Raw genomic sequence first — 23180 nt, forward strand, 5'->3', positions numbered from 1 at the left:
GTTCAGAAAACAACCTGGAAGAAATCTGAATCGAGCGTTGTGTCCGCAGGCAGGTGAGGGTCCAGGTGGGTCAGAGGGAGGGGGGCTCGATGGCTACTGCTGAGAGTGTGAGCCAACGTGCTGTACAGCCTGGTGGGCCCTATACCCATTGGATAACCTGGTAAGAAAGCCACAAATTGTGAGTGTCCTTGCATGCTTTACACTGAAAATATTCAATTTATTGTTCCGTATGATTTATTTGTTAGTTCCAACTGTACTGGTCCACATTACTCATGAATAAGAAGATTGGCATCAGTCGATGTTTCTAAAAAAGTATGTGATCACCATTGTTGATCAATGCCTTTTAATGCTGATTGCAAACGCAGATCCCCTCTCGCTGATATCGTATTTATCCGTAGTCCCCCGGCCGACAAGTTAGCAGAAAATGATGTGTGTCCAGACGCAGTGTGGAGCCAATCCCCTAAATGAATAATAATCCCCCATAATAAATATCATTATCAAGTATTGGGCTAAGGCTAAACGTGTTACACATCGAGAGCAAGCAGGAGCAGGCGAGTTAAGAGCTAAGCTAACCACTAAGATAGCTAGAAACAACACCAAGAAGTAAGTGCTTTAAGAAGTGTAGACGAAACCAAATTACCGAAGATAATTAACAGGAATCTAACAAGTACATTATTAAGAGTTAGAGAGGAAAATATAATAACAACTGTTGGAGTGTCAGCATTGTCACAGTCAAAGGGCTGACAAGTTTCAGAAAATGACAAGAGTGAGACTAGGTGGCTTATCTTTTTTACACCGATTTGGCCTGTTTTAACGTTGACTTATACTTAGGACTGATGTCCTCACCTCCAGCAGCTCTCCCTAGACTGTGGCCTTCTAATGGGGACGGCGTGGCGCAGTGGAAGAGTGGCCGTGCGCAACCCGAGGGTCCCTGGTCCAATTCCCACCTAGTACCAACCTCGTCACGTGTCCTGAGCAAGACACTTCACCCTTGCTCCTGATGGGTGCTGGTTAACACCTTGCACGGCAGCTCCCTCCATCGGTGTGTGAATGTGTGTGTGAATGGGTAAATGTGGAAGTAGTGTCATAGCGCTTTGAATACCTTGAAGGTAGAAAAGCGCTATACAAGTACAACCCATTTATTTATTATTTATAATACTAGTCTTAATAACCAGAAATTAGAATATCATCAAAAACAATTTCTGCTGGTTCTTCTGTCTCATCCTCTGTCTCCGTGCTCTCAATTTGTATCTCTTCGACATAGCTATGGCTATGAGTTGGTTTTTTCCCTTGGACCCAGGCTTAGACCGATTTTTTGATTTACCCCCAGTTGTTTACCTGTATCGCACCCTTTTTGTAAGGGGCGCCGGAAGTTGGCAGACCCATCGGCAATCCTGTTCTGTCTCCATGTAATGTTTGTCTGGTCTTGAATGGGATTGTGCTAAAAATTTTAATTCGCCCTCGGGGATTGATAAAATATGTCTGATTCTGATCACATCTAATTGGTTCTGGGCCTGACCGTGGTTAAATGAATGTTCGCAAAGTAGGATCCTTATTATTAAATGTAATATTTTCTTTAAGCATAAAAACTTGTCTATGATTTTCTTCATGTTTTTTTTAACATTACTACAACATTCATATAGTCACATTCACACTTATTTTACTGAATATAGCAGCTTTGAGTCGGACGTCCAAGTTCTCAGTATGACAATTACATGAAAATGATTTCATATTTTAATTAATTCCTCTAACTGGAATTGGGTTTTGATGTTCTAAGTTGTTCAACTTGATAGTCAACAAGCTAGCGCCGACATTAGCCGTTTTGTTAGCATTGGGTGGTGCATTGTTCAGGATTTTATTGATCGACATCGAGCACATTAAAGGCTCACCTATGTGGAGATGTGTTATTGATGAGACGGGAAATGCAGCTAATGTGCGTCAACAGTTTCAATGTCCACTTAACTAGAAAAACTGGCACGTAAACAATAGCTCTGTCGGCATGGAAATAAAAATTACTTTTGAGAATGTCTATCATGGTCACGTACCTGTAAGGCGTCATTTAGGTCAACAATACTTAAAATTTGTATTAAAAAAAAAGACTATGAAATTGTGAAAGAAGCTGCAATGTTTTAAGCATGATATGGCGTCTGTATAAATGTTTAATATTTTACCTTTACTGCTACCACAACAGCCATGTTTTGTCAATCAAAACATTTTATCTAAGAGGGCAACATTTTTGATTCAGCGTCTCTTCAATTTTTGTTCATGTTATTACCATATTTCTACACAATGCACATTGCTGCCACACTTTTGAACACTGGTACAACTACTTCATAATATCAGCTACAGTAATAGCCTTAACAGCCACATGCAGCATGCAGCAGGAGTAACTCATTGTCAAAGCAGCAGCTTTGAAACATGACATACACAAACATAATGTGGATTAGCATAAAAACATGACCAAAAACTAAATATCTTACCCATTGTTTCCATTATGTCCACTGTGTTCAAGGTGTTTTTTTTCTCCAAGTCCTGTTGTAAGGTTCACTAAATTACGTGTAGCTGAGCAAAGATTGTCCAGAAGAGTGAGCAGATATCTGACTTGACAGCGTTTACTGCAGCCTATAAAGCCTCGGAGGGCGGAGACAACATTAAGAAATAGTGATGTCATCCAACAAAAGGCAGGGTCACATGACAGTGATTTAGGACATTTCATTTTCTTTTTTAACTCTCATTGTAACGTGACAGTTGTTTTTTTTTTACTTAAGTTTTTGTAACAATTGTAGCATTTTTTTATTCAACCGAGTTAAACAAAAAAATATAAAAATAATGTAACAATGAGTATTATTTTTTAATTGACCTAACTTAAATTATTTCTTTATTGAACTCACTGAAACTTTGTATTTTTTTTTGCAACATTTATCAACTTGCAGTGGTTTGTAAATACAAACTAAACAAAATACTACTTACTCAGTGTAACTGTATTTACAGGCATGTTTATTTCATTCTTCCATCCATCCATTTTCTACCGCTTATTCCCTTTTGGGGTCGCGGGGGGCGCTGGCGCCTATCTCAGCTACAATCGGGCGGAAGGCGATATATATATATATATATATATATATATATGTATACATGTATGTATGTATATGTATGTATATATGCATGTATGTATGTATGTAAATATGTATATATATATATGTATATGTATATATATATATGTGTGTGTATATATATGTATATTAGGAACATAAAAGGAAATATATATATTTATTATACACTTCTCAAAAATATTTGATTGTGTAGGTGAACCTTAATGTGACAGTTGTTGATGTGACAAATATTTAATAGAGTTTTACATTTTAACACTGCATTTTCTTATTTAATTGGGTAATCAGTTTTTCAATGTATTTAATATTTCTAATAGATGTATTAATTTTTTCTTTTAAATTAAGTTGCATCTATTTATGCTTAATAAAAGCACTGTTTTTCTATCCTAATTCTTTGAAAAATACTTTTAAACTGCACTATTATTTAATTGAATTGTCAAAGTTTTTCATTGACATAGTTCTTGGATTTCTATTACATGTATTTTTTTGTCTTATTTTTTTGTTGTATTTATTCTACTACCCGTCCAAAGTATTTCTCACCCACTCCAGTTTGGTTACATATTTTAAAGTAAAGTATCTCATTCTGAGGGTTATAGTTTGCTGAGTAAAATGCTGTTAACCAAGTTTATTTAATGAAAGTATATTATCGAGAGTTATTTTTTGTCTTTGTTGTCTAATTAGATTCTCAGGAAAACTGAGTCATACATGCCAAAGATATTATAATTTCAATAATAGTCTACTGTCTTATGACAACAATTGTCTGCATGTCATGAGGGAATGCGTGCGTATTCTCGGTTGTTGATTAAGTAACGACTTCCTTTGTTCTGAGCAACTCCCTTTTATTCAGGGAGTGTTGTATTTTTCCACAAAGTACATGACACATGTTTGTCAGACACTAGAATAGAGCACTTCTGAACTGCAGAAATAGGAACAACTTAGTACAGTTCCTACAGTAACCCTTGACTGTATTGCCACATGACGAAATTTGTGCAGAATGTTCATTTTCTATAGTGCTTACCCTCATTTAGATCTTGGGTGAGCTGCAGCCTATCCTAGGTGACCTCGGGTGAAAGGTCCTGATATGCTAACACTGCACTGAATGTGACCGGAGCCAACCTAGCCAAGAAGATTACTCAAAATGTAAATAATGTAAAACATAAATTACTTTTGTTGCAATCAATAAAATGTAACAAAAGACACAAATTACAAAACCCAAAACCAGTGAAGTTGGCACGTTTTGTAATTTGTAAATAAATAAAGAAAATACAATGATTTGCAAATCCTTTTCAACTTGTATTCAATTGAATAGACTGCAAAGACAAGATATTTAATGTTCAAACTGAGAAATTTGTTTTTTTGTGCAAATAATCATTAACTTAGAATTTAATGGTAGCAATACATTGAAAAAAAAAATGGTACAGGGGCATTTTCACCACTATGTTACATGGCCTTTCTTTTAACAACACTCAGTAACTTCTTGCTTGATATACAGCTTAAGTTGTGGTATTTAAGGCTTCATATTGCGCCACACATTTTCAACGGGAGACAGGTTTGGACTACAGGCAGGTTAGTCTAGTACGCACTCTTTTACTATGAAGCCACGTGGCTTGGCATTGTCTTGCTGAAAGAAGCAGGGGTATCCATGAAAAATAACTAGTTTGGATGGCAACATATGTTGCTCCAAAACCTGTATGTACCTTTTCAGCATTAATCGTGCCTTCACAGATGTGTAAGTGTCCTGGGCACTAATACACCCCCATACCATCACAGATGTTGGCTTTTGAACTTTGTGCCTATAACAATCCGGATGGTTCTTTTCCCCTTTGTTCTGGAGGACACAACGTCCACAGTTTCCAAAAACAATTTGAAATGTGGACTCGTCAGACCACAGAACACTTTTCCACTTTGCATCAGTCCATCTTAGATGAGCTCGTGCCTAGCGAAGCTGGTGCCGTTTCTGCATAACATGCACTTACAGATGTAGTGACGAACTATAGTTACTGACAGTGGTTTTCTGAAGTGTTCCTGAGCCAAGTGGTGAGATCCTTTACACACTGATGTCGGTTTTTGATGCAGTACCGCCAGACTGATTGAAGGTCACGGACATCGGTTTTCGGCATTGCTTCATGGGCATTGCCGCTTCCGTGTTGTAATTTTTCCTGATTTTCTGAACCTTTTGAAGATATTACGGACCGTAGATGGTGAAATCCCTAAATTCCTTGCAATAACTCGTTGAGAAATGTTGTTTTTAAACTGTTCGACAATTTGCTCACACATTTGTTCACAAAGTGGTGACCCTCGCCCCATCCTTGTTTGTGAATGACTGAGCATTTCATGAAAGCTGCTTTTATACCCAGTCATGGTCCCCACCTTTTCCCAGTTAGCCTGTTCACTTGTGGGATGTTCCAAATAAATGTTTGATGAGCATTCCTCAACTTTCTCAGTCTTTTTTGCCACTTGTGCCATCTTTTTTGAAACATGTTGCTAGCATCAAATTACAAATGAGGTAATATTTGAAAAATATAACAAAGTTTTCCATTTTGAATGTTAAATATCTTGTCTTTGCAGTCTATTTAATTGAATATAAGTTGAAAAGGATTTGCTAATGGTTGTATTCTGTTTTCAATTACCCTTTACTGTATACATCGTGCCAACTTCACTGGTTTTGGGTTTTGTACATGTAATATCAAACAATACAGTAGATCAGTGATTCTCAAACTGTGGTACGTACTCGGGCTCCATCTAGTGTACAAACCCCGTTTCCATATGAGTTGAGAAATTGTGTTACATGTAAATATAAACGGAATACAATGATTTGAAAATAATTTTCACCCCATATTCAGTTGAATATGCTACAAACTGATAAAGGTTTGTTTTTTGCAAATAATCATTAACTTTAGAATTTCATGCCAGCATCACGTGACAAAGAAGTTGGGAAAGTTAAAGTACCAATGATTGTCACACACACACTAGATGTGGTGAAATGTGTCCTCTGCATTCGACCCATCTCCTTGATTACCCCCTGGGAAGTGAGGGGAGCAGTGGGCAGCAGTGGTCCCACGCCCGGGAATCATTTATGGTGACAAAGGTGGCAATAAATACTAATAAAGTTGAGGAATGCTCATCAAACACTTATTTGGAACATCCCACAGGTGTGCAGGCTGATTGGGAATAAGTGGGTGCCATGATTGGTTATAAAAACAGCTTCCCAAAAAATGCTCAGTCTTTCACAAAAAAGGATGGGGCGAGGTAAACCCCTTTGTCCACAACTGCGTGAGCAAATAGTCAAATAGTTTAAGAACAACGTTTCTCAAAGTGCAATTGCAAGAAATTTAGGGATTTCAACATCTACGGTCCACAATATCATAAAAATGTTCAGAGAATCTGGGGAAATCACTCCACTTGCCGGAAACCAACATTGAATGACCGTGACCTTCGATCCTTCAGATGGCACTGTATCGAAAACTGACATCAATATCTAAAGGATATCACCACATGGGCTCAGAAACACTTCAGAAAACCACTGTCACTAAATACAGTTCATCGCTACATCTGTGAGTGCAAATTAAAGCTCTAAAATGCAAAGCGAAAACCATTTATCAACAACATCCAGAAACGCCACCAGCTTCTCTGGGCCCGAGATCATCTAAGATGGACTGATACTAAGTGGAAAAGTGTTCTGTGGTCTGATGAGTCCACATTTCAAATTTGTGTTTGGAAATATTCATCATTGTGTCATCCGGACCCAGGGTGAAGCGAACCATCCAAACTGTTATCGACGCAAAGTTCAAAAGCCAGCATCACAGATGCTGGCTTTTGAACTGGGGTGTAAGTTACCCATGCCCAAAGCATGGGTAACTTGCACATCTGTAAAGGCACCATTAATGCTGAAACATACATACAGGTTTTGGAACTCTTTTTCATGGATGCCCCTGCTTATTTCAGCAAGACAATGCCAAGCCACATTCAACAAGTGTTACAACAGCGTGGCTTCGTACAAAAAGAGTGCGGGTACTTTCCTGGCCCACCTGCAGTCCAGACCTGTCTCCTATCAAAAATGTGTGGCGCATTATGCAGCGTAAAATACAACAGCGGAGACCCCGCACTGTTGAACGATTGAAGCTCTACAGAAAACAAGAATGGGAAAGAATTCCACTTTCAAAGCTTCAACAATTAGTTTCCTTAGTTCCCAAACGTTTATTGAGTGTTGTTAAGAGAAAAGGTGATGTAACACACTGGTGAACATGCCCTTTCCCAACTACTTGGCATATGTTGCAGCCATGAAATTCTAAGTTAATTATTATTTGCAAAAAAAAAAGTTTATGAGTTTGAACATCAAATATCTTGTCTTTGTAGTGCATTCAATTGAATATGGGTTGAAAAGGATTTGCAAATCATTGTATTCCGTTTATATTTACATCTAACACAAGTCATAGGGAAATGGGGTTTTTACAACAAAAATCACTTTATTGATATTCAAACAGTGTCACTGTTCGAACTGTGTGTAATGTTACGGCGACCAAAATACATTATATATACTTGTTAAATAAAACATCTGCCTTGTTTTAATTACTATTAAGGCCTACTACACTACTGTATTTTAATGTTGGTCATAAAGGTAGTACTTAAAGAGGCAATGTTTTCTGAGATGGTACTTTGTGTAAAAAGTTTGAGAACCACTGAGTAGATCATTGCATTTGGCCCACATATTCAAGTATTTTCAGTTTTAAACTTGAATTTTGAATAACGTTTAATGGTGAATTGAATGAAAAATTAATTTGATCAACATTTTTCAGCGAAAATATTTGTATACTGTATGCCAAAAGACACTTGGGGCGTGTTACAAAACCCCTAAAAATACAGTAGCTCGGAACCACAGTTTTATTTTGTTACTAATATAGAAGTAATATAACAACTTATGGTGACTATTTCAGTACCATTTAAAATGTGAAACCAAGCAATTTGAAAGACTAATTGGATAAAATGTCAAAAAAAATAAATTAAGCACATAATACATGAGAAAAACATTTCTAACAAGGTGTTAACAACTATTGGAGTTTGTTTTGGGAAAAAGTGGAAAACTAAAAGCATGAATGAAAAAAAATAGTTCATAATTAAAAAAGAAAAAAAATGGTGCATTAAAATAAATAACAACAAATAATGCAATGCATTGACCAAAAAGGGTAGTTGGGACAGAGCAATAAGGCAAAATGGGAAGTCGCGACAAAAAATTTAGACTGTTGTCACAATTAACGGGTTGAATTTTCTTGAGTTACTGTAGAACTAAAAAATATAAATATATAAAATAGTACCAGTAAACTCATAGGCAGTAAAGCTGCAAGCGCAATCATCCTTAAGCAAATCCTTTATTTAAGTGGGGATAAATTGATTGGCAAACACTAAATTAGCCCTAATGTGTGAATGTGAGTGTGAACGTTGTCTGTCTATCTGTGTTGGCCCTGTGATAAGTTGGCGACTTGTCCAGGATGTAGCTCGCCTTCCGCCCGAATGCAGCTGAGGTAGGCTCCAGCACCCCCCCGCCAACCTGAACGGGACAAGCAGTCGAAAATGGATGGATGGATGGATGGATTTCATCATGATACATAGGGCGAGGTGTAAAACAATATCAATATATATCGCAATATAGACACGTTATCAATACCAATAAAAAATGTGTTCGATAAACCGTATGTTTTTTGGTCAAAAGAAACCAAAAAGAATGAAGCATGGTTGGTTGCATTAACAAAGGCACTCAGAGTCTGGTAACCTTGTAAGACATAAAGTTGATCAGTGAGCAATGGGAGGGACATGCTAAACAGCCAATCATGTAACAGTATTAATTATTAAGTTTGGTCTTGCAGTTGATTCTTTGCACAAAGTGAGAAGAGAAAGTGAAAATGCTGCAGCAAGAACTTGTCAATTAAAAAGGGTAAATCACCTCGACAGTATGGCAGTTTTTTAGTCCTTCGCCAGGCTCATCTTTTATTCTCACCCTTTGTCTGTTTGCTATTTGTATGTACGGAAACAACAAGTAGGAACCAAAGTGTAGGACGACATATATAAAACAAATAACAATATAACAAATGTGCTACTTTGAAAAAAAATAATATTTATTGCATGACATAAATATATTTCCATACTTAAATTAGAATAACAGAGCAAATACATGTTAAACAGACCATGTAACTTGATGGCGGTAGACCTACAAAAAATTGTTCTCAGGTTTCTCTGTTTACATTTTCAGACATTGCACTATTTTGTTACATTTTATTAAGCATTTCTTATGTTTTCCTGATTTTTGCAACTTCATTTCCACAGTGTATTGTGATTTTAGAATTTTGTTTACATTGAGTGAGTGTTTTTCATGGTTGTGTTGACATTTCCTTTCATTTCTGATTAGATAGTTGAGGGGATTATACTCATAGGAAGGTTAGACTTGAAATAAAACATTTTAACATTTGATATATTTTCCTTCTGGTCCATATTTTCCGTATTTCACAAAACATATCAATAATCATTTAAATCGAGCGATACAAAAATACTTTTTGATACAGTTTTCAGCCATATTCATATCACACCAATTATTATAGAAGTCTGACATTGTAGTTTATTTGGGTCTCCTGTTGCTTAGCAAGTAGTTAGAGGCTCCTCCGTATGGGACAGACTAATAAATTCCTTCGTAAGCAGTGTTTTAACTTGAGTTTATTTGGAGTTACACATAGGAGACTCAAATAAAAACAATTAACATTGTGGTTTCACTCAGTGACCGAGCCCTAATGAATACTTATTTTGCCTTCCCACCTTTGCACCTTTTGAAAGCCCAGTTCTTCCTTTGTTTTGTTTTGAAGTTGCATAGTACAATGGTTAAAAAGTCAAAGTTCTTGGCTACCAAGACTGACTCGCATGCAGCATGTGTACACACACACACGTTATCAACCGCAGGTTACCACATACTTGTTAGTCTGTGGCAAGGTAATGTGTAGCAAACGTCACACGGCTGAGGTTTTATGCAGAGATGTCAGGTTCTGACAACATGTGTGCGTGTGTGAGGGCATTTACCTCATTCCATGACTGTGAAATGTATGTAGGTCATTTTTTATTCACAGTTATTTTCACTTTTCATGTTAAATCACCTTTTTACTCTTTGTTTCCATATTTTGTTATGTTACAGCCTTACTTCAAAATGAAATATATGTATTCTCCTCAGAATTGTACACAAAACACTACATAATGAAAACTTGACAAACATTTTTTTTTTAATGTTTGCATGTTTAAGGAAAAAATGCTAAGAAATCGAATGTACATACTGTACTGTAAGTATAAAGTATTGGCAACATTCGTCACATGTAACCTTAAATGATACCACACCTATGGCACACCTATCTCTGGGCAGTTTAAATGTTGTGCATGGAGATGTTACCTGGGAAACATACAAACTTCACACAGAGATGTCCAAATAGAGATTCAAACCAAGATCGACCTGCAAACCACCAGGGCCCCGTGCCATCCGTTAATATTTTTCAATTCTCTATGGTTATTTTCACAACTATTAGTTTTTTGTTGGGTTGTTCATATTGTTTCATTGTCTATTTGTTTCAGCATTCTGCCAATGTTAAAACAGTTTGAAAAGCAAAGCCTACAAGTGGGTCTCAAACGGCAATATTGGTGGACAACAGGTAGATACTTTACTGATCCGGAAGGAAGATCAAGAAAATCGTATTTTCCAACTTATAGGCTGCAAAATTTATCAAAGTTGAGTCATGATCACTATTTGGCTGCCACAATAAAATGAGGGTGATCGTCAGTGATATTAACATTTACAATAAATGCGGCAGAGAACAGGCCTGTAAAGCTTGCGCCCGTCCACGCCATAGACCATTGTGTGTGAGCAAAACTCCATTACCAATGCCGACCTGAAACATTACCATTAAGAGTATTATTATATTAAAATTAACTAATTTTTCCCAAGGTAGCTGTAGCTGATCGCTTCATTTCACTTCCGTGGAATCTTGGTGTGCGTTGAGACAGACGCATTCGTCCCACTGAAAAAGTATACCGTGAAGGAGAACCTTGTTTGTTGCTGTTTTCATTTTGAAAGCGCAAAACAAAGTCCTGTCACTGTCGCTCCTTGACTCGCCAGCTCTGACTCTGAGAGTGTTAAGGACGGTAGAGAACATTCAGCAGGTGATCTTTAAAACCATGTGTTGGGAATATTGCAAAATTGACCCTACTTGTTTTTAAAGTCCTGCCGTTTGTAAACAAGGAATTTAGGGATTTCACCATCTACGGCCCGTAATATCTTCAAAAGGTTCAGGACTAACAGCCTGCCATCGTGCTAAACAGAATCTGAAAACATTTTACCATCGAGTGCCAACCTTTGTTTGCCGTTGTTCTGGCGAAAACTGCTCCCCATTGAAATTCATGCACGCCCTGCACCTGTGCATGCGTATAACTTCAGGGAATGTGGAAATGTAATTACGCATTGAAGGAGTCTTTCACATTAGTTCAATCGTTACACTGAATAACTATATTTTTATATTTTTCCTCATGACAAACAATCATTAGGTCAAGCAGAGGTGTCAAATTGATGATCCGCAGGCCACCCATTAACCGTGGCTGTTTTTTTTTGTGGCGCTAGGAAAAAGCATCAAAAAATGAAAAAATAGAGCTAAACGCCATCATGTAGTGAGAAAAGCAGACATAATGATACTCGTCATGAACAAAAACACAAATATGTATTTAAATATATGGATATCCTTCAAGATCACGGGTACAAGCGGCCGAAATGAGTTTCCTCCGCCGGGTGGTGGGGCTCTCCCTTGGAGATAGGGTGAGAAGCTCTGTCATCCGGGAGGAGCTCAAAGTAAAGCCGCTGCTCCTCCACATCGAGAGGAGCCAGATGAGGTGGTTCGGGCATCTGGTCAGGATGCCACCCGAACATCTCCCGAGGGAGATGTTTAGGGCACGTCCAACCGGTAGGAGGCCACGGGGAAGACCCAGGACACGTTGGTACGCCTATGTCTCCCGGCTGGCCTGGGAACACCTCGGGATCCCAAGGGAAGAGGTTGACGAAGTGGCTGGGGAGAGGAAAGTCATGGCTTCCCTGCTCACGCTGCTGCCCCCGCGACCCGACCTCGGATAAGCGGAAGAAGATGGATGGATGGATATCGTTCATCTAGGCGGAATATTAGATTATTTAATTAGAAATGGCATGAAGACGTTCAACCTCTCCAACACTGTTTTATCCAACGTAATCAATAGTCGTGATTAATAATCGTGATTACAATATTGATGAAACTGTATTGTGCAGCCCTACTGCAGTCACCAAATTTATAAAAAAATACATAGATTTACATATATTGGCTGCACCGGACCATAAGCTGCAGATAAATACCAGTACAATAGATTTTGTAAATATATATTTACATACCTAAATTGTTTCCAAATGATGTCTGTGACAGCTGATTAAACAAAACAAAAGTAATTTTCATTGACCGACTAGCTGCTGAAGCTAGCTCTCCAATCAGTTAAACAGACACAATAACTCCACGGTCACGTTTTGGTTAATTTACAAAACTGAAACAATACAAAAAGAATGCCGTCGTAAGTTAATAATAAGTGACAAAGACACTTGTAAACCTGTTAGCATATTCACTAATGCTCACAACGTTAGCTTGATTATATTACAATAGCATGTACAAATATGCATGAAAACCCTTCTACAGACAACACATATGGGACGGTTTAGTAAGTATGAGTTGTTTTAGTTATATTGTAAATCTTACAAAAGTTGCTTGTAGAGATAAATGAAGCATCCTATTAAGCAGAAATATGGACGAATAGCAGACAAAACGGACTTACATTTTCGGTTCAAGGCACGAAACAAGAAGTACATTTTCAACCCGCAACACCTGTAGTGAGTGAACTCGCTCATGAGATAGTGCCGTAATAGAAACAATAATACACCTTATATAACACTCATATGTTGGTGTTATATGAACATTTTCTGTTCAATATAAAACATTGTGGCCGTTAGCAAAGAAAAATCCATTAATTAGCCGCATCGCTTTAGAAGCTACAAGGTTCAAACCATGTGAAAAAAGCAGCGGCATATAGTCCGGAAAATACTAGTATTTATTAACATTTATTAACATTTCCTTGAAAATGTTTCTACTTTTTTATTCATTTGCAAAAATCACAGAACATAATCTGTATTGCAACATCTCTAGTTTTCATCATTTTTTATTTTGGTTTAGGAGAACAAACTTTTCCTTCTTTTTTTAAACTTCGATGTCACTTTTCCTCTCACAGATATTTTCCAGGGAATTGTAAAGTCAGAATATCACATCAATAACTGTCTTCTTCAGGAATCCTGTATTTATATTCAATGCAAAAATAATCTTTAAATTGTGGTGATAATTTGGTTTGTCTTTACATTGATTCTAGAGATCGTAGATTCACCTATTTCCTGATTGTCGCTCAGTAGGAATCTATTCATCCATTGTAGGTTGTATTTTTAGTGTTTTCCAATGCTGCATACATGTTCTAGATCTTAAAAAACTAATTTAAAATAATTAAGAACATCTGGTCATTTTAGTTTGGTATTATTCATACTTAGACCTTGGGAGTTTCTGACGTACAGGAGTTGTCACGGAAAGAGGATTCAGTCCTAGTAGATGATTGACATATTCAACTAAATATTTCCATTCACCGAGTTTTCATACGTCCCCTCATGTATTCATACATGGACGTAAGATTAAGTGTAAGATTATTTCTATTGTGATTTTTTTTAGTTTTTCCATTCTCAGAAATGTTGATTTTACAGCTTTTTTGTTGTTTGGGAGAGGTTGGGTCCACAGTATTTCTTAACTTATTTTGGATACTTGGCATCCCAGTGTGGCAAGGTCACATGACCACTAAGATTTTGCTCTTCTCAGTCATTTTCGTTCTTGTTGGCCGTTTTTGCAGTGGCATTGTCCACATTTGAATTCGTACCGACAATAACCCCCGTCCTTCTCAAATAGTGGGGTGGCCTCGGGGAACATGCTTTTTTTGTCGTATCAGAATATGATGAAGCATATGTAGCACTTGGTTTCACTGTAACCACGGTGTGTTGTTTCCTTTAATGTTAATAAGCTTACAATGTTACGCAGATAACAAATTTACAGACAAATAATACTATTTATAGTCACGGTGGAGAGTAGTGGGGCGCAAAATATTTTCTTCTTCCAAAGGAGGGCCTAACATAAAATAATTAAGAATCACTGCCCTAACCAGTCCAATAATTCTCAAATAGCAGTAAGTATTTGTCTCAGTTTGGTCCCTGATCGTTGTTCCTACTTCATAGCAGTTATTCTCATGGAGTGAGAAAGTTGTGTCTTACTATGATTCGTTACTTATTGTTATCCAAACACATTTTGAGGGTGAGCCTGTTACCCTCATAAAACAAGACTATGTCCAGTCCAACTGGCTCAACAACTTGTGGAGCTCACTTAGAAGCCATATTTGAGGCTGGTCAGTTGTTAAATTTTCTCAGGTCTTTTTATTTCTTCCAGTTTGACATTTACAAATTATTTGTTCAACTTTTTTGGTGTAATAATCCTGTCCACTTTGGCAATTTCGTCTAGACCGTAAGCATACAAATGTATATGTTCCCGTTCCTTCTAGAGTTTTAATTATAAGAGTTTTCATCATAACTGTGGGAGTGTATTTCTTTGTGTCAACTTTTGTAATTCTCTCTCCTACCCTTTACAGATCTATACTTACTATATTACTCTCTAATCCCAGCCTATAAGCAGCTTTGTGTGTTATTTAGTTTGTGTCAAATCCAAGAGCAAATAGTGTTTCAATCTTTTGACCCCCATATGAAGTCACCTACAGCATCATTGAAAGGACGGTAACTCAAGTTCATCATGATTGGAAGTACTTGATCAGTTTGGAAAACCTTTCTTGACTTTTGCATCCTCAGGTTTGTTTAGTTTAATTTATTTATTTTTGTTCACTAATAGATTTTGCCAATGGATCTTTTCTTATTTTGTCTTTTTCCTTTATTGGGCAGAAAAGGTAATGCAACTCTTGTTTTTGCAAAGATATGAACTATTGCAGTCTTCTTCATCTCCACGGTATCCCAGACACAATTGACAGGTTCCCAGTTTTTCTACAATAACTTATTTTCATGAAGTTTGAGTCCTTTAATTTGTTTACAGTAGAAGATTTAATCATAATGTGTGTTGTCACTACATACGACAAGTGTTTTTGGAATTCACTGGATTGTCTTTGCCTCAGGGTTTTGTAAATACTTGCTTCCTTTCACAGGAGTTGTCTGTTTTTGTGTTTTTTTCCAAACAATATGCATCACAACATTGTTCCATTCTTTTTAAGGATGCTTTCTCAAACTTTCACAAATGACAATTTGCTGAATTCGTTAGATGTTAAGACATTGTTATTCAGTTTATTATTAAATATCAACTAACTTTCTTGGATGGATTTAAGTAGTTTATTTTGGACTGATAGTACAAGAAGAGGATTTACTGTTGCATCAATATTTCCTAAGTCAGTTAAATCCATCCATCCATTTTCAACCGCTTGTCCCTCTCGGGGTTGCGGGGAGTGCTGGAGCCTATCTCAACTGCATTCGGGCAGAAGGCAGGGAACACCCTGGACAAGTCGCAACCTCATCGCAGGGCCAACTCCGTTCAATCAGCTAAAGCTTTTTACATGTTTTAATGAGTTAAATTACTTTTTTGTATAGTTTCACTTCTCGGGAGTAAGTCCCTTTAGTTCTTGTCTTGACTTGTCCTGTATTTGTTTTCCAAAACTCCAAATACACTAGATCTTTATTAGTGCTGTAGGATTTTAGTTTCAGATCTGTTATGATCTGTTTATCCAAGCTGTCCATCAGTTTCATAGGTTCATCTGTTTTACATGGGTTCCTTTGTTTTTGTAGAGATTTACAATCATTTTGGGTCTGTAAAAGTCTCTACTGCAGCTGTTAAAGATGGGTAGACAAGCTTTTAAAATTTTTAGAGATTGAATTTCTGTTCGGGGCACTAGACCTTCTGCGTTTGATGTTTCAAGAGCATGTGGGATCATAAACTGGATTTTTTCACAACTCAATTTCATCTCTGGTCTCTTAAACAGTCTGCTCTCTGTTATTCAGTTCCTTAAATTGATCCACTGACTGACATAGCTTTAGATGCTTCAATTACCTGTTTTTCACAGATTTCTTGGAATAGTACTTTGTCAACTTGGTTTAGGTAAACAGTGTTTACCTAAACACTATAGCTTCATTCATTCCCTTTAATTATCGATATGAGATTGTTTACACTATATTTTCTTAGCCCAAACAATGTTTTTGACTATTTTGCGCTGTTTCATTTTCTCCAATCAGTTTTCCAAGTACTCCTCAAAAGCAACTTGTTCTTTATCTTCTAAAGTTTTGAATTTAAGTTTAGTTTTGTGGTCTCCGCTCGTGTCAAGGAATCTGTGAAAGTAACTGCTGAGTCTCATGAATTCCTCATTTAACTCTTGTTACCTCTTGCTGCTTAACTTTCTAATGATGAGGTCAGCTATCTTTGTAAAAAGGAATGAATGAAAAAAATCAATAAATTAATTAAACTGTCTTACAACAAGAGGCATATCTAAAGGTTCGTAAACCGAAAAGTTTGCAAATAGAGGGGTTCCTTAATCAAGGTTCCACTGTTTTAGATCTAGTTAGTCTGCGGGCTGGAGCACTGGGATAGATAATTAGTAGTTAAAAATGTATTGCTAACATTTTTGCAGCAGATTTATAAAAGCAGCAGAACATTCCAGAGCATTGTTGTATTTTTTATTTTAAAACAACATACTGGTCATACAGACGATCTTTGGCTAGTGATTTTTTTTTTTTTTTTTTTAGCAGAGCACTCTGCTGTCACTCTAATGATATTTGGAAAACATGACATTTTGACACTACATAAACAAGATAAAAACATGGAAGTCGTAATAGTTGTAAGTTAAATTCCTGCCTCCTGGTCCTTAGAGCACCGCCCCTCAAATAGTGGGGCGGTGCCATTGCAGCTATCACATAGTATTATACTTCAAACCCTGCTGCGAATTACAAAACGTCCTCATTGCAGCCATTAACCCTGACTCCCTCATTTCGATTAAAAAAAGAATCTGCACTAATTGTTTCATTCATTTTGTTTTGTAGGTTGAGTTGTTTATATATATATTGTGCTCTATAGGTAATGTTGCTGATCAATTTGAATGTATTATTATTATTATATGACTTTATTTTGTTTTATTGTTCAATATCAAATGGTTCAAGTCTACTTTTAGGTTTAAATAGGGAATTTAAGGCAAACTGACACACTTCAAATGTTTCTGTTACAAAAAAAAATATTAATCAACTTACAACAAAGAATAACTAGTAAAGTTATTATTTGGTGTACATTGATCTACATTTCTCTCTTTTTGTTTTGTTTAATGCTAATAAGATTTCAATGTTATGCAATGTTATGCAGAGCTGTACACAATTTATAGACAAATCATTGGGGGGGCATACCTTATTTGTCCCATTAGTTTTTATTCAAACGTGGACTTTTGTATTTATAAAGCATGCATAAAATAATTTTAAAAACTCATATATTCAATTTGGAAATGAGCAAATGCAGTGTTTTTAAATAAGAAATGGTATACATGTTATTCTCAAACTATGGTATGGGTACCACTAGGGCGGTGGTCATCAACCCGCGGCTCTCGAGCCACATGCGGCTCTTTAGTGCCGCCCTAGTGGCTCCCGGGAGCATTTTTAAAAAAGGTTTGAAAATGAAAAAAGATGGGGGGGGAATAATTATTTTTGTTTTAGTGTGTTTTTTGTTTGAGGACAAACATGACACAAACCTTCCCAATTGTTAAAACTACCACTGTGTAATATGTCTGTGTGTATGCTTCACTGATGAGAGTATTTGGTCAACATTGTTTATCCAACTAATTTTGGCGCTTCTTGAACTCACCATAGTGTGGGCTATGACGCAATAGCGTGTTTACATGTGAAATCTTCCACTCCTTCTTTGTCTCATTTTGTCCACCAAAAGTTTCATGTTGTGCGTGAATGCACAAAGGTGCGCTTTGTTGATGTTATTGACTTGGAGTGCTAATCAAGCATATCTGGTCAGTGCATGACTGCAAGCTAATTGAGGCTAACATTCCATTTAGGCTAGCTGTATGTACATATTGCATCATTATGCCTCATTTGTAGGTATATATGAGCTCATTTAATATCCTTTACTTTTATCCTCTTTGTAGGCTCTAGCACCCCCCGCGACCGCGAAAGGGACAAGCGGCAGAAAATCGATGGCTGTCTCATCACACATTACCTGTATGTAATATTGGCTGCATTTCAGATAGTTGTTTGTGTGCCATGTTGTTCCAGACCACAGAAAACATTACCTAGCTTGCCAAAGACTGTACTAAATCTAATAAAAGAAGACAGCATACTATATGCCCTGCGGCAATTCAAGGAAATACGGTATATAATGTGTTATCTTCATTAAAATACTTATATACAACTTTTCATTTTTTGCAGCTCCAGACATATAGTTTTTTGTTTTTTTTTTGGTCCAATATGGCACTTTCAACGTTTTGGGTTGCTGACCCCTGCACAAGTGATATGCAGGCTCCATATCAAGGCAAGTCAAAAAAATCACTCAATTACTACATGAATTTGATTTGATTCATCATTTAAGCAGTGTATTATTTTTCTACATTCAAACTCAGTGTTACTGTTCAAACTGTGTCCAATGTTACAGTGGCCACATATACTAAATATACGAGTTAAATAAGCCAAGTATATTAAATATACTTGTTAAATAAAACCCCTGCCTTGTTTTTAGGCTTATTATGCTATAGTGTTTTATTGTTGGTTATTATGGCAGTACTTGGAGAGACAGGTATTTCCTGAGGTGGTACTTGGTGAAAAAAGTTTGACAACCACTTATATAGAAAGTACATTCATAACACAGTTCATTCACAAAACAGTTCAATGCACAAATATATGATTGATATATTTTTCAATCATGAAGCTGTATGTCACCGATAGAATCAAGGTCCTACGTTGCGATATTAAGAGGCACAAGGTCAAATTCGTTTCAATGTTATAACATGGGTATTGTCTAAATTAGTGGTCCCCATCCTTTTTTGCACCACAGACCGGTTTAATGTAGGCAATATTTTCAGGGAGCGGCTTTCCACGTGTGCCAGATAAATACAGCAAAAAATAGGTGCATGAAAAATACAACTGACTATAACGCTAAAATTCCTGTTTCTTTGCAAGGAGATGCTCATTATTGTGTTCATCATATGTTCATTAATGTGGGTGTCACAAAGTTATACCAACTTCCTATGAGGAGTTTTATTGAACATTTATAAACAAGCTTTTTGGTGTGTCGAGTGCAGTGTTTTTAGACCACTAGTGTACCATGAGATGTTGTCTGGTGTGCCGTGGGAAATTATGTAATTTCACCTAATTGGGTTAAAAATATTTTTTGAAAACCACTAATTATAATCTGCAAATGTACCGTTGTTGAGTGTATGTACTGTCTACAGTTCAGCATATCAGTAGGTAGCAGCAGGTAGCTAATTCCTTTGTAAATGTCGGGAACATGGTTTGTCGTGATCACAATATGTGGGAGGCAGCGTGCTGATAAAAAAAGTATCTAATGCTTAAACCAAAAATAAACATAAGACAAGTGCCACTAAGAAAAGGCATTGAAGCTTAGGGATGGCTATGCTGAACGAAACTAAAACTGAACTGGCTACAAAGTAAACAAAAACATAATGCTAGACGACAGCAAATACTTTCAGCGTGTAGAGCAGACGGCGTCCACAAAGTACATCCGAACATGACAATCAACAACAACATTGGAGCGCAAGACAAGAACTAAAACACAACACACAGGAAAACACCAAAAAACTCTAAGTAAGTAACGGCGTGACGTGACAGGTCGGGTCGTGACACTACACCTACTTTGAGACAAGAACTTAAGTTATGCATGGTTGGTTATGGTTTGAATTTGTATCCAACAATTGCGAGAACGACAATATCGGCTGATGAGTTTCATTCCTCAGAAAAGATTGAAAAACGCTGGTCTGGAGAGACAGGCTGAAGTTAAGTAGGAGAAATCTCAGTCGTTTATAGATTATTTCATGTTTCTCTGCGGCCCGTTAGCAAATGCGTCACGGACCGGTACCGGGCCCCGGACCGGTGGTTGGGGACCACTACCGTAAATGATCAAATAAATACTAGTGCTTGGAAACCGTTTGAACTTATGAAGTATGGCCACAAAAATATTAACATTTTATATGTAAAATATACACACCTACTGCTTTCCATCCGGGCAGGATGAGTTTGCAAATACTATCGACACACAAACTCATGTTTTTTTGTGCAAACTTACTTTGTTTTCGTCACTTCGCTGCCGTCTTGTTGTGGCCTGGTGTTGTTTTGATAGGGCGAGGACCTCACGACGGTCATAGATGTCCGAGGATAATGCCTGTTTTGTCTTCATCCTGCAAGGTCATCGTAAAAACGCGATTCTGCCCCCTGCTGAATGGTAATGGTAACCTGCTTCAAAACATAACAGGAAGACAATTTTTTTTATTGTTCTCAATACGTATTGCAAGACAATTTAATGTATAAAATTACAAGGCACATGCCGCGACCCCGAAAGGGAATAAGCGGTAGAAAATGGATGGATGGATGGATGTACTTCCTCCCACCCCCAAAGACATGCACCTGGGGATAGTTCCATCAATCCATCCATTTTCTACCGCTTATTCCCTTTTAGGGTCGCGGGGGGCGCTGGCGCCTATCTCAGCTACAATCGGGCGGAAGGCGGGGTACACCCTGGACAAGTCACCACCTCATCGCAGGGCCAACACAGATAGACAGACAACATTCACACTCACATTCACACACTAGGGCCAATTTAATGTTGCCAATCAACCTATCCCCAGGTGCATGTCTTTGGAAGTGGGAGGAAGCCGGAGTACCCGGAGGGAACCCACGCATTCACGGGGAGAACATGCAAACTCCACACAGAAAGATCCCGAGCCTGGATTTGAACCCAGGACTGCAGGACCTTCGTATTGTGAGGCAGACGCACTAACCCCTAGTTGTTTTTATTTATTATTTGTATATATATATTTTTTTTTTTATTGAACAACAAACATACATTTATAATTCACACAAAAGTCAAGGCACTTTCAACATCAAACAAAGAAAACTAAAGCAAATACAGAGAGTATGAAATATAATAAATAACAATAAAAATATGACCCAAAAAAAATCACAAAAAGGGCTACCTAAATGACTTTTGAAAAAATTAACATGTATATCAATTTAAGGGCTTTTGTACACTTAGTTATTCTTCAAGATTTGATTGATATTTGTAAACCATTAAGCCAATTATAAAATGTAGGCCTCACTTTAATAAATCGAAATTTATGAAAAAAAATGTTTGCCTGGAGCATAATAATGTTGACAAACATTTCTATGTTATGCGGGATGGAAGACACCAACTCCTCCATCCTTTCAAAATTGAGTGATTTAACTTGTTTCATACATATGAAGAAACTGTGTTACAGCGGACAATCCGCTCAAAGAAAATGGGAGGACTCCTGGTGCCCTGTAATGAAATATCTTGACTGCAAAAGTCAACAGACTGGTTTTGGTTGGATGGTTAATGTATGAATTGTTATTATTGTCTATTTTTATTATTATTTTGTTGTTATTATTTTAGTTGATTTTCATTTTGGATTTTCTCCAGTTGATGTAAAGTTGTCTCAATGGATGTGTGAATGTGTGAGGGAGTGGGTAGGTATGATCTGTTCTGTAGAGAATGGGGACATCTCCACACCCTTGTCTCTCAGCCAATCTCTGATCTCCTCCCAAAACACATGTACACTCTCACATTCCACAAACAGATGATTGACATCCTCTATAGCTCCACAAAAATAACAGCCATCAACCTCCATGTTCAATTTTAGTTTCATATATATATATATATATAAATATATGTCTGTTTGTGTGTGTGAGTATGCATGTGTATACAGTGGGGCAAAAAAGTATTTAGTCAGCCACCGATTGGGCAAGTTCTCCCACTTAAAATGATGACAAGGGTCTGTAATTTTCATCATAGGTACACTTCAACTGAGAGACTGAATGTGAAAAAAAATCCAGGAATACATATTGTAGAAATTTTATTGTGCAAATATATTTTATTAGATTTTACAGTTAAAATGACAAACAGTCACATCCACTCATACACACACACATACACACTTGAGGAGAGAGGTGCACATGAACTTTAACAACTCAAGGTTTACAGTACAGACATTATCAGAAAATATACCCAAATATTGTATATATATATACACATACACACACACATATATATATCCATACATATATATATACATATATCCATCCATCCCGCTGCGGCTCACGATCAGCAGGCTATCCAGATCACAGCAAAATGGATGAACATACCTCGGCATCAAGGATCCTCAGGAAGTGTTCACAAGATCACCTCCCGAGGGCCTGTCCACCGTACACACTTAGAGGGAAAAAAAAGGAAAAGTTACAGGGCTTGATCAATACAAAACAATAATCACAAAAAAACTGAACAAAAAAAGCAAGTAAACCATGACAAAACCATATCAGAAGTGACACAAGAAAAACAAGTATAGTGTTGAATCAGTACAAAAGATAATAACAATAAAAATGGAATACAACTACAAAAAGATGGCAGTTTAGTTTTTCTTTAAATGTCTATAAGTTATGCTTCAACATATGTCAGTAAAGGTTTCCAGGTTAATTCCCATTTATTCATATTTGTAGTTTATAAATCTTATTTTTTCAAGAGTCATAACATTCACAAGTTCATTTAACCAGTTCCTGAAGTTGGGTGCAGATAGAGTATTCCAGTCTCTGAGAATGAGTCTTTTGGCCAAAACCGTCCCAGGCAGCAACACAGTTCTAATATGTTTTGGAAGCTTTTGTGTTTCTGAAGACCACCCAGGGCTTCACGG

The 23180-nt window shown here is 37.1% G+C and overlaps 1 protein-coding gene across 2 annotated transcripts in view; it reads right to left on the reverse strand.

Moving 5' to 3' along the window:
- The window catches only part of LOC133538921 (nocturnin-like), a 30997-nt gene extending 10296 nt beyond the window's left edge, over nucleotides 1-20701 (reverse strand). The window contains exons 1-2 of one of the 2 annotated variants that reach the window (XM_061880840.1): nucleotides 20546-20701; nucleotides 15-157 (exon numbers count right to left, since the gene is read on the reverse strand). In XM_061880840.1, the coding sequence (XP_061736824.1) occupies nucleotides 15-149 (135 nt within the window). In that variant the 5' untranslated portion in view covers nucleotides 150-157; nucleotides 20546-20701. Of the gene's footprint in view, nucleotides 1-14; nucleotides 158-2480; nucleotides 2640-20545 lie in introns of those variants that run through there. The other variant, XM_061880839.1, reaches the window with a different exon arrangement.
- Between the last annotated feature and the right edge of the window lie 2479 nt (nucleotides 20702-23180).

The sequence above is a fragment of the Nerophis ophidion genome, linkage group LG20 (genome assembly GCF_033978795.1).
Source record: "Nerophis ophidion isolate RoL-2023_Sa linkage group LG20, RoL_Noph_v1.0, whole genome shotgun sequence".
Lineage (NCBI taxonomy): Eukaryota > Metazoa > Chordata > Actinopteri > Syngnathiformes > Syngnathidae > Nerophis > Nerophis ophidion.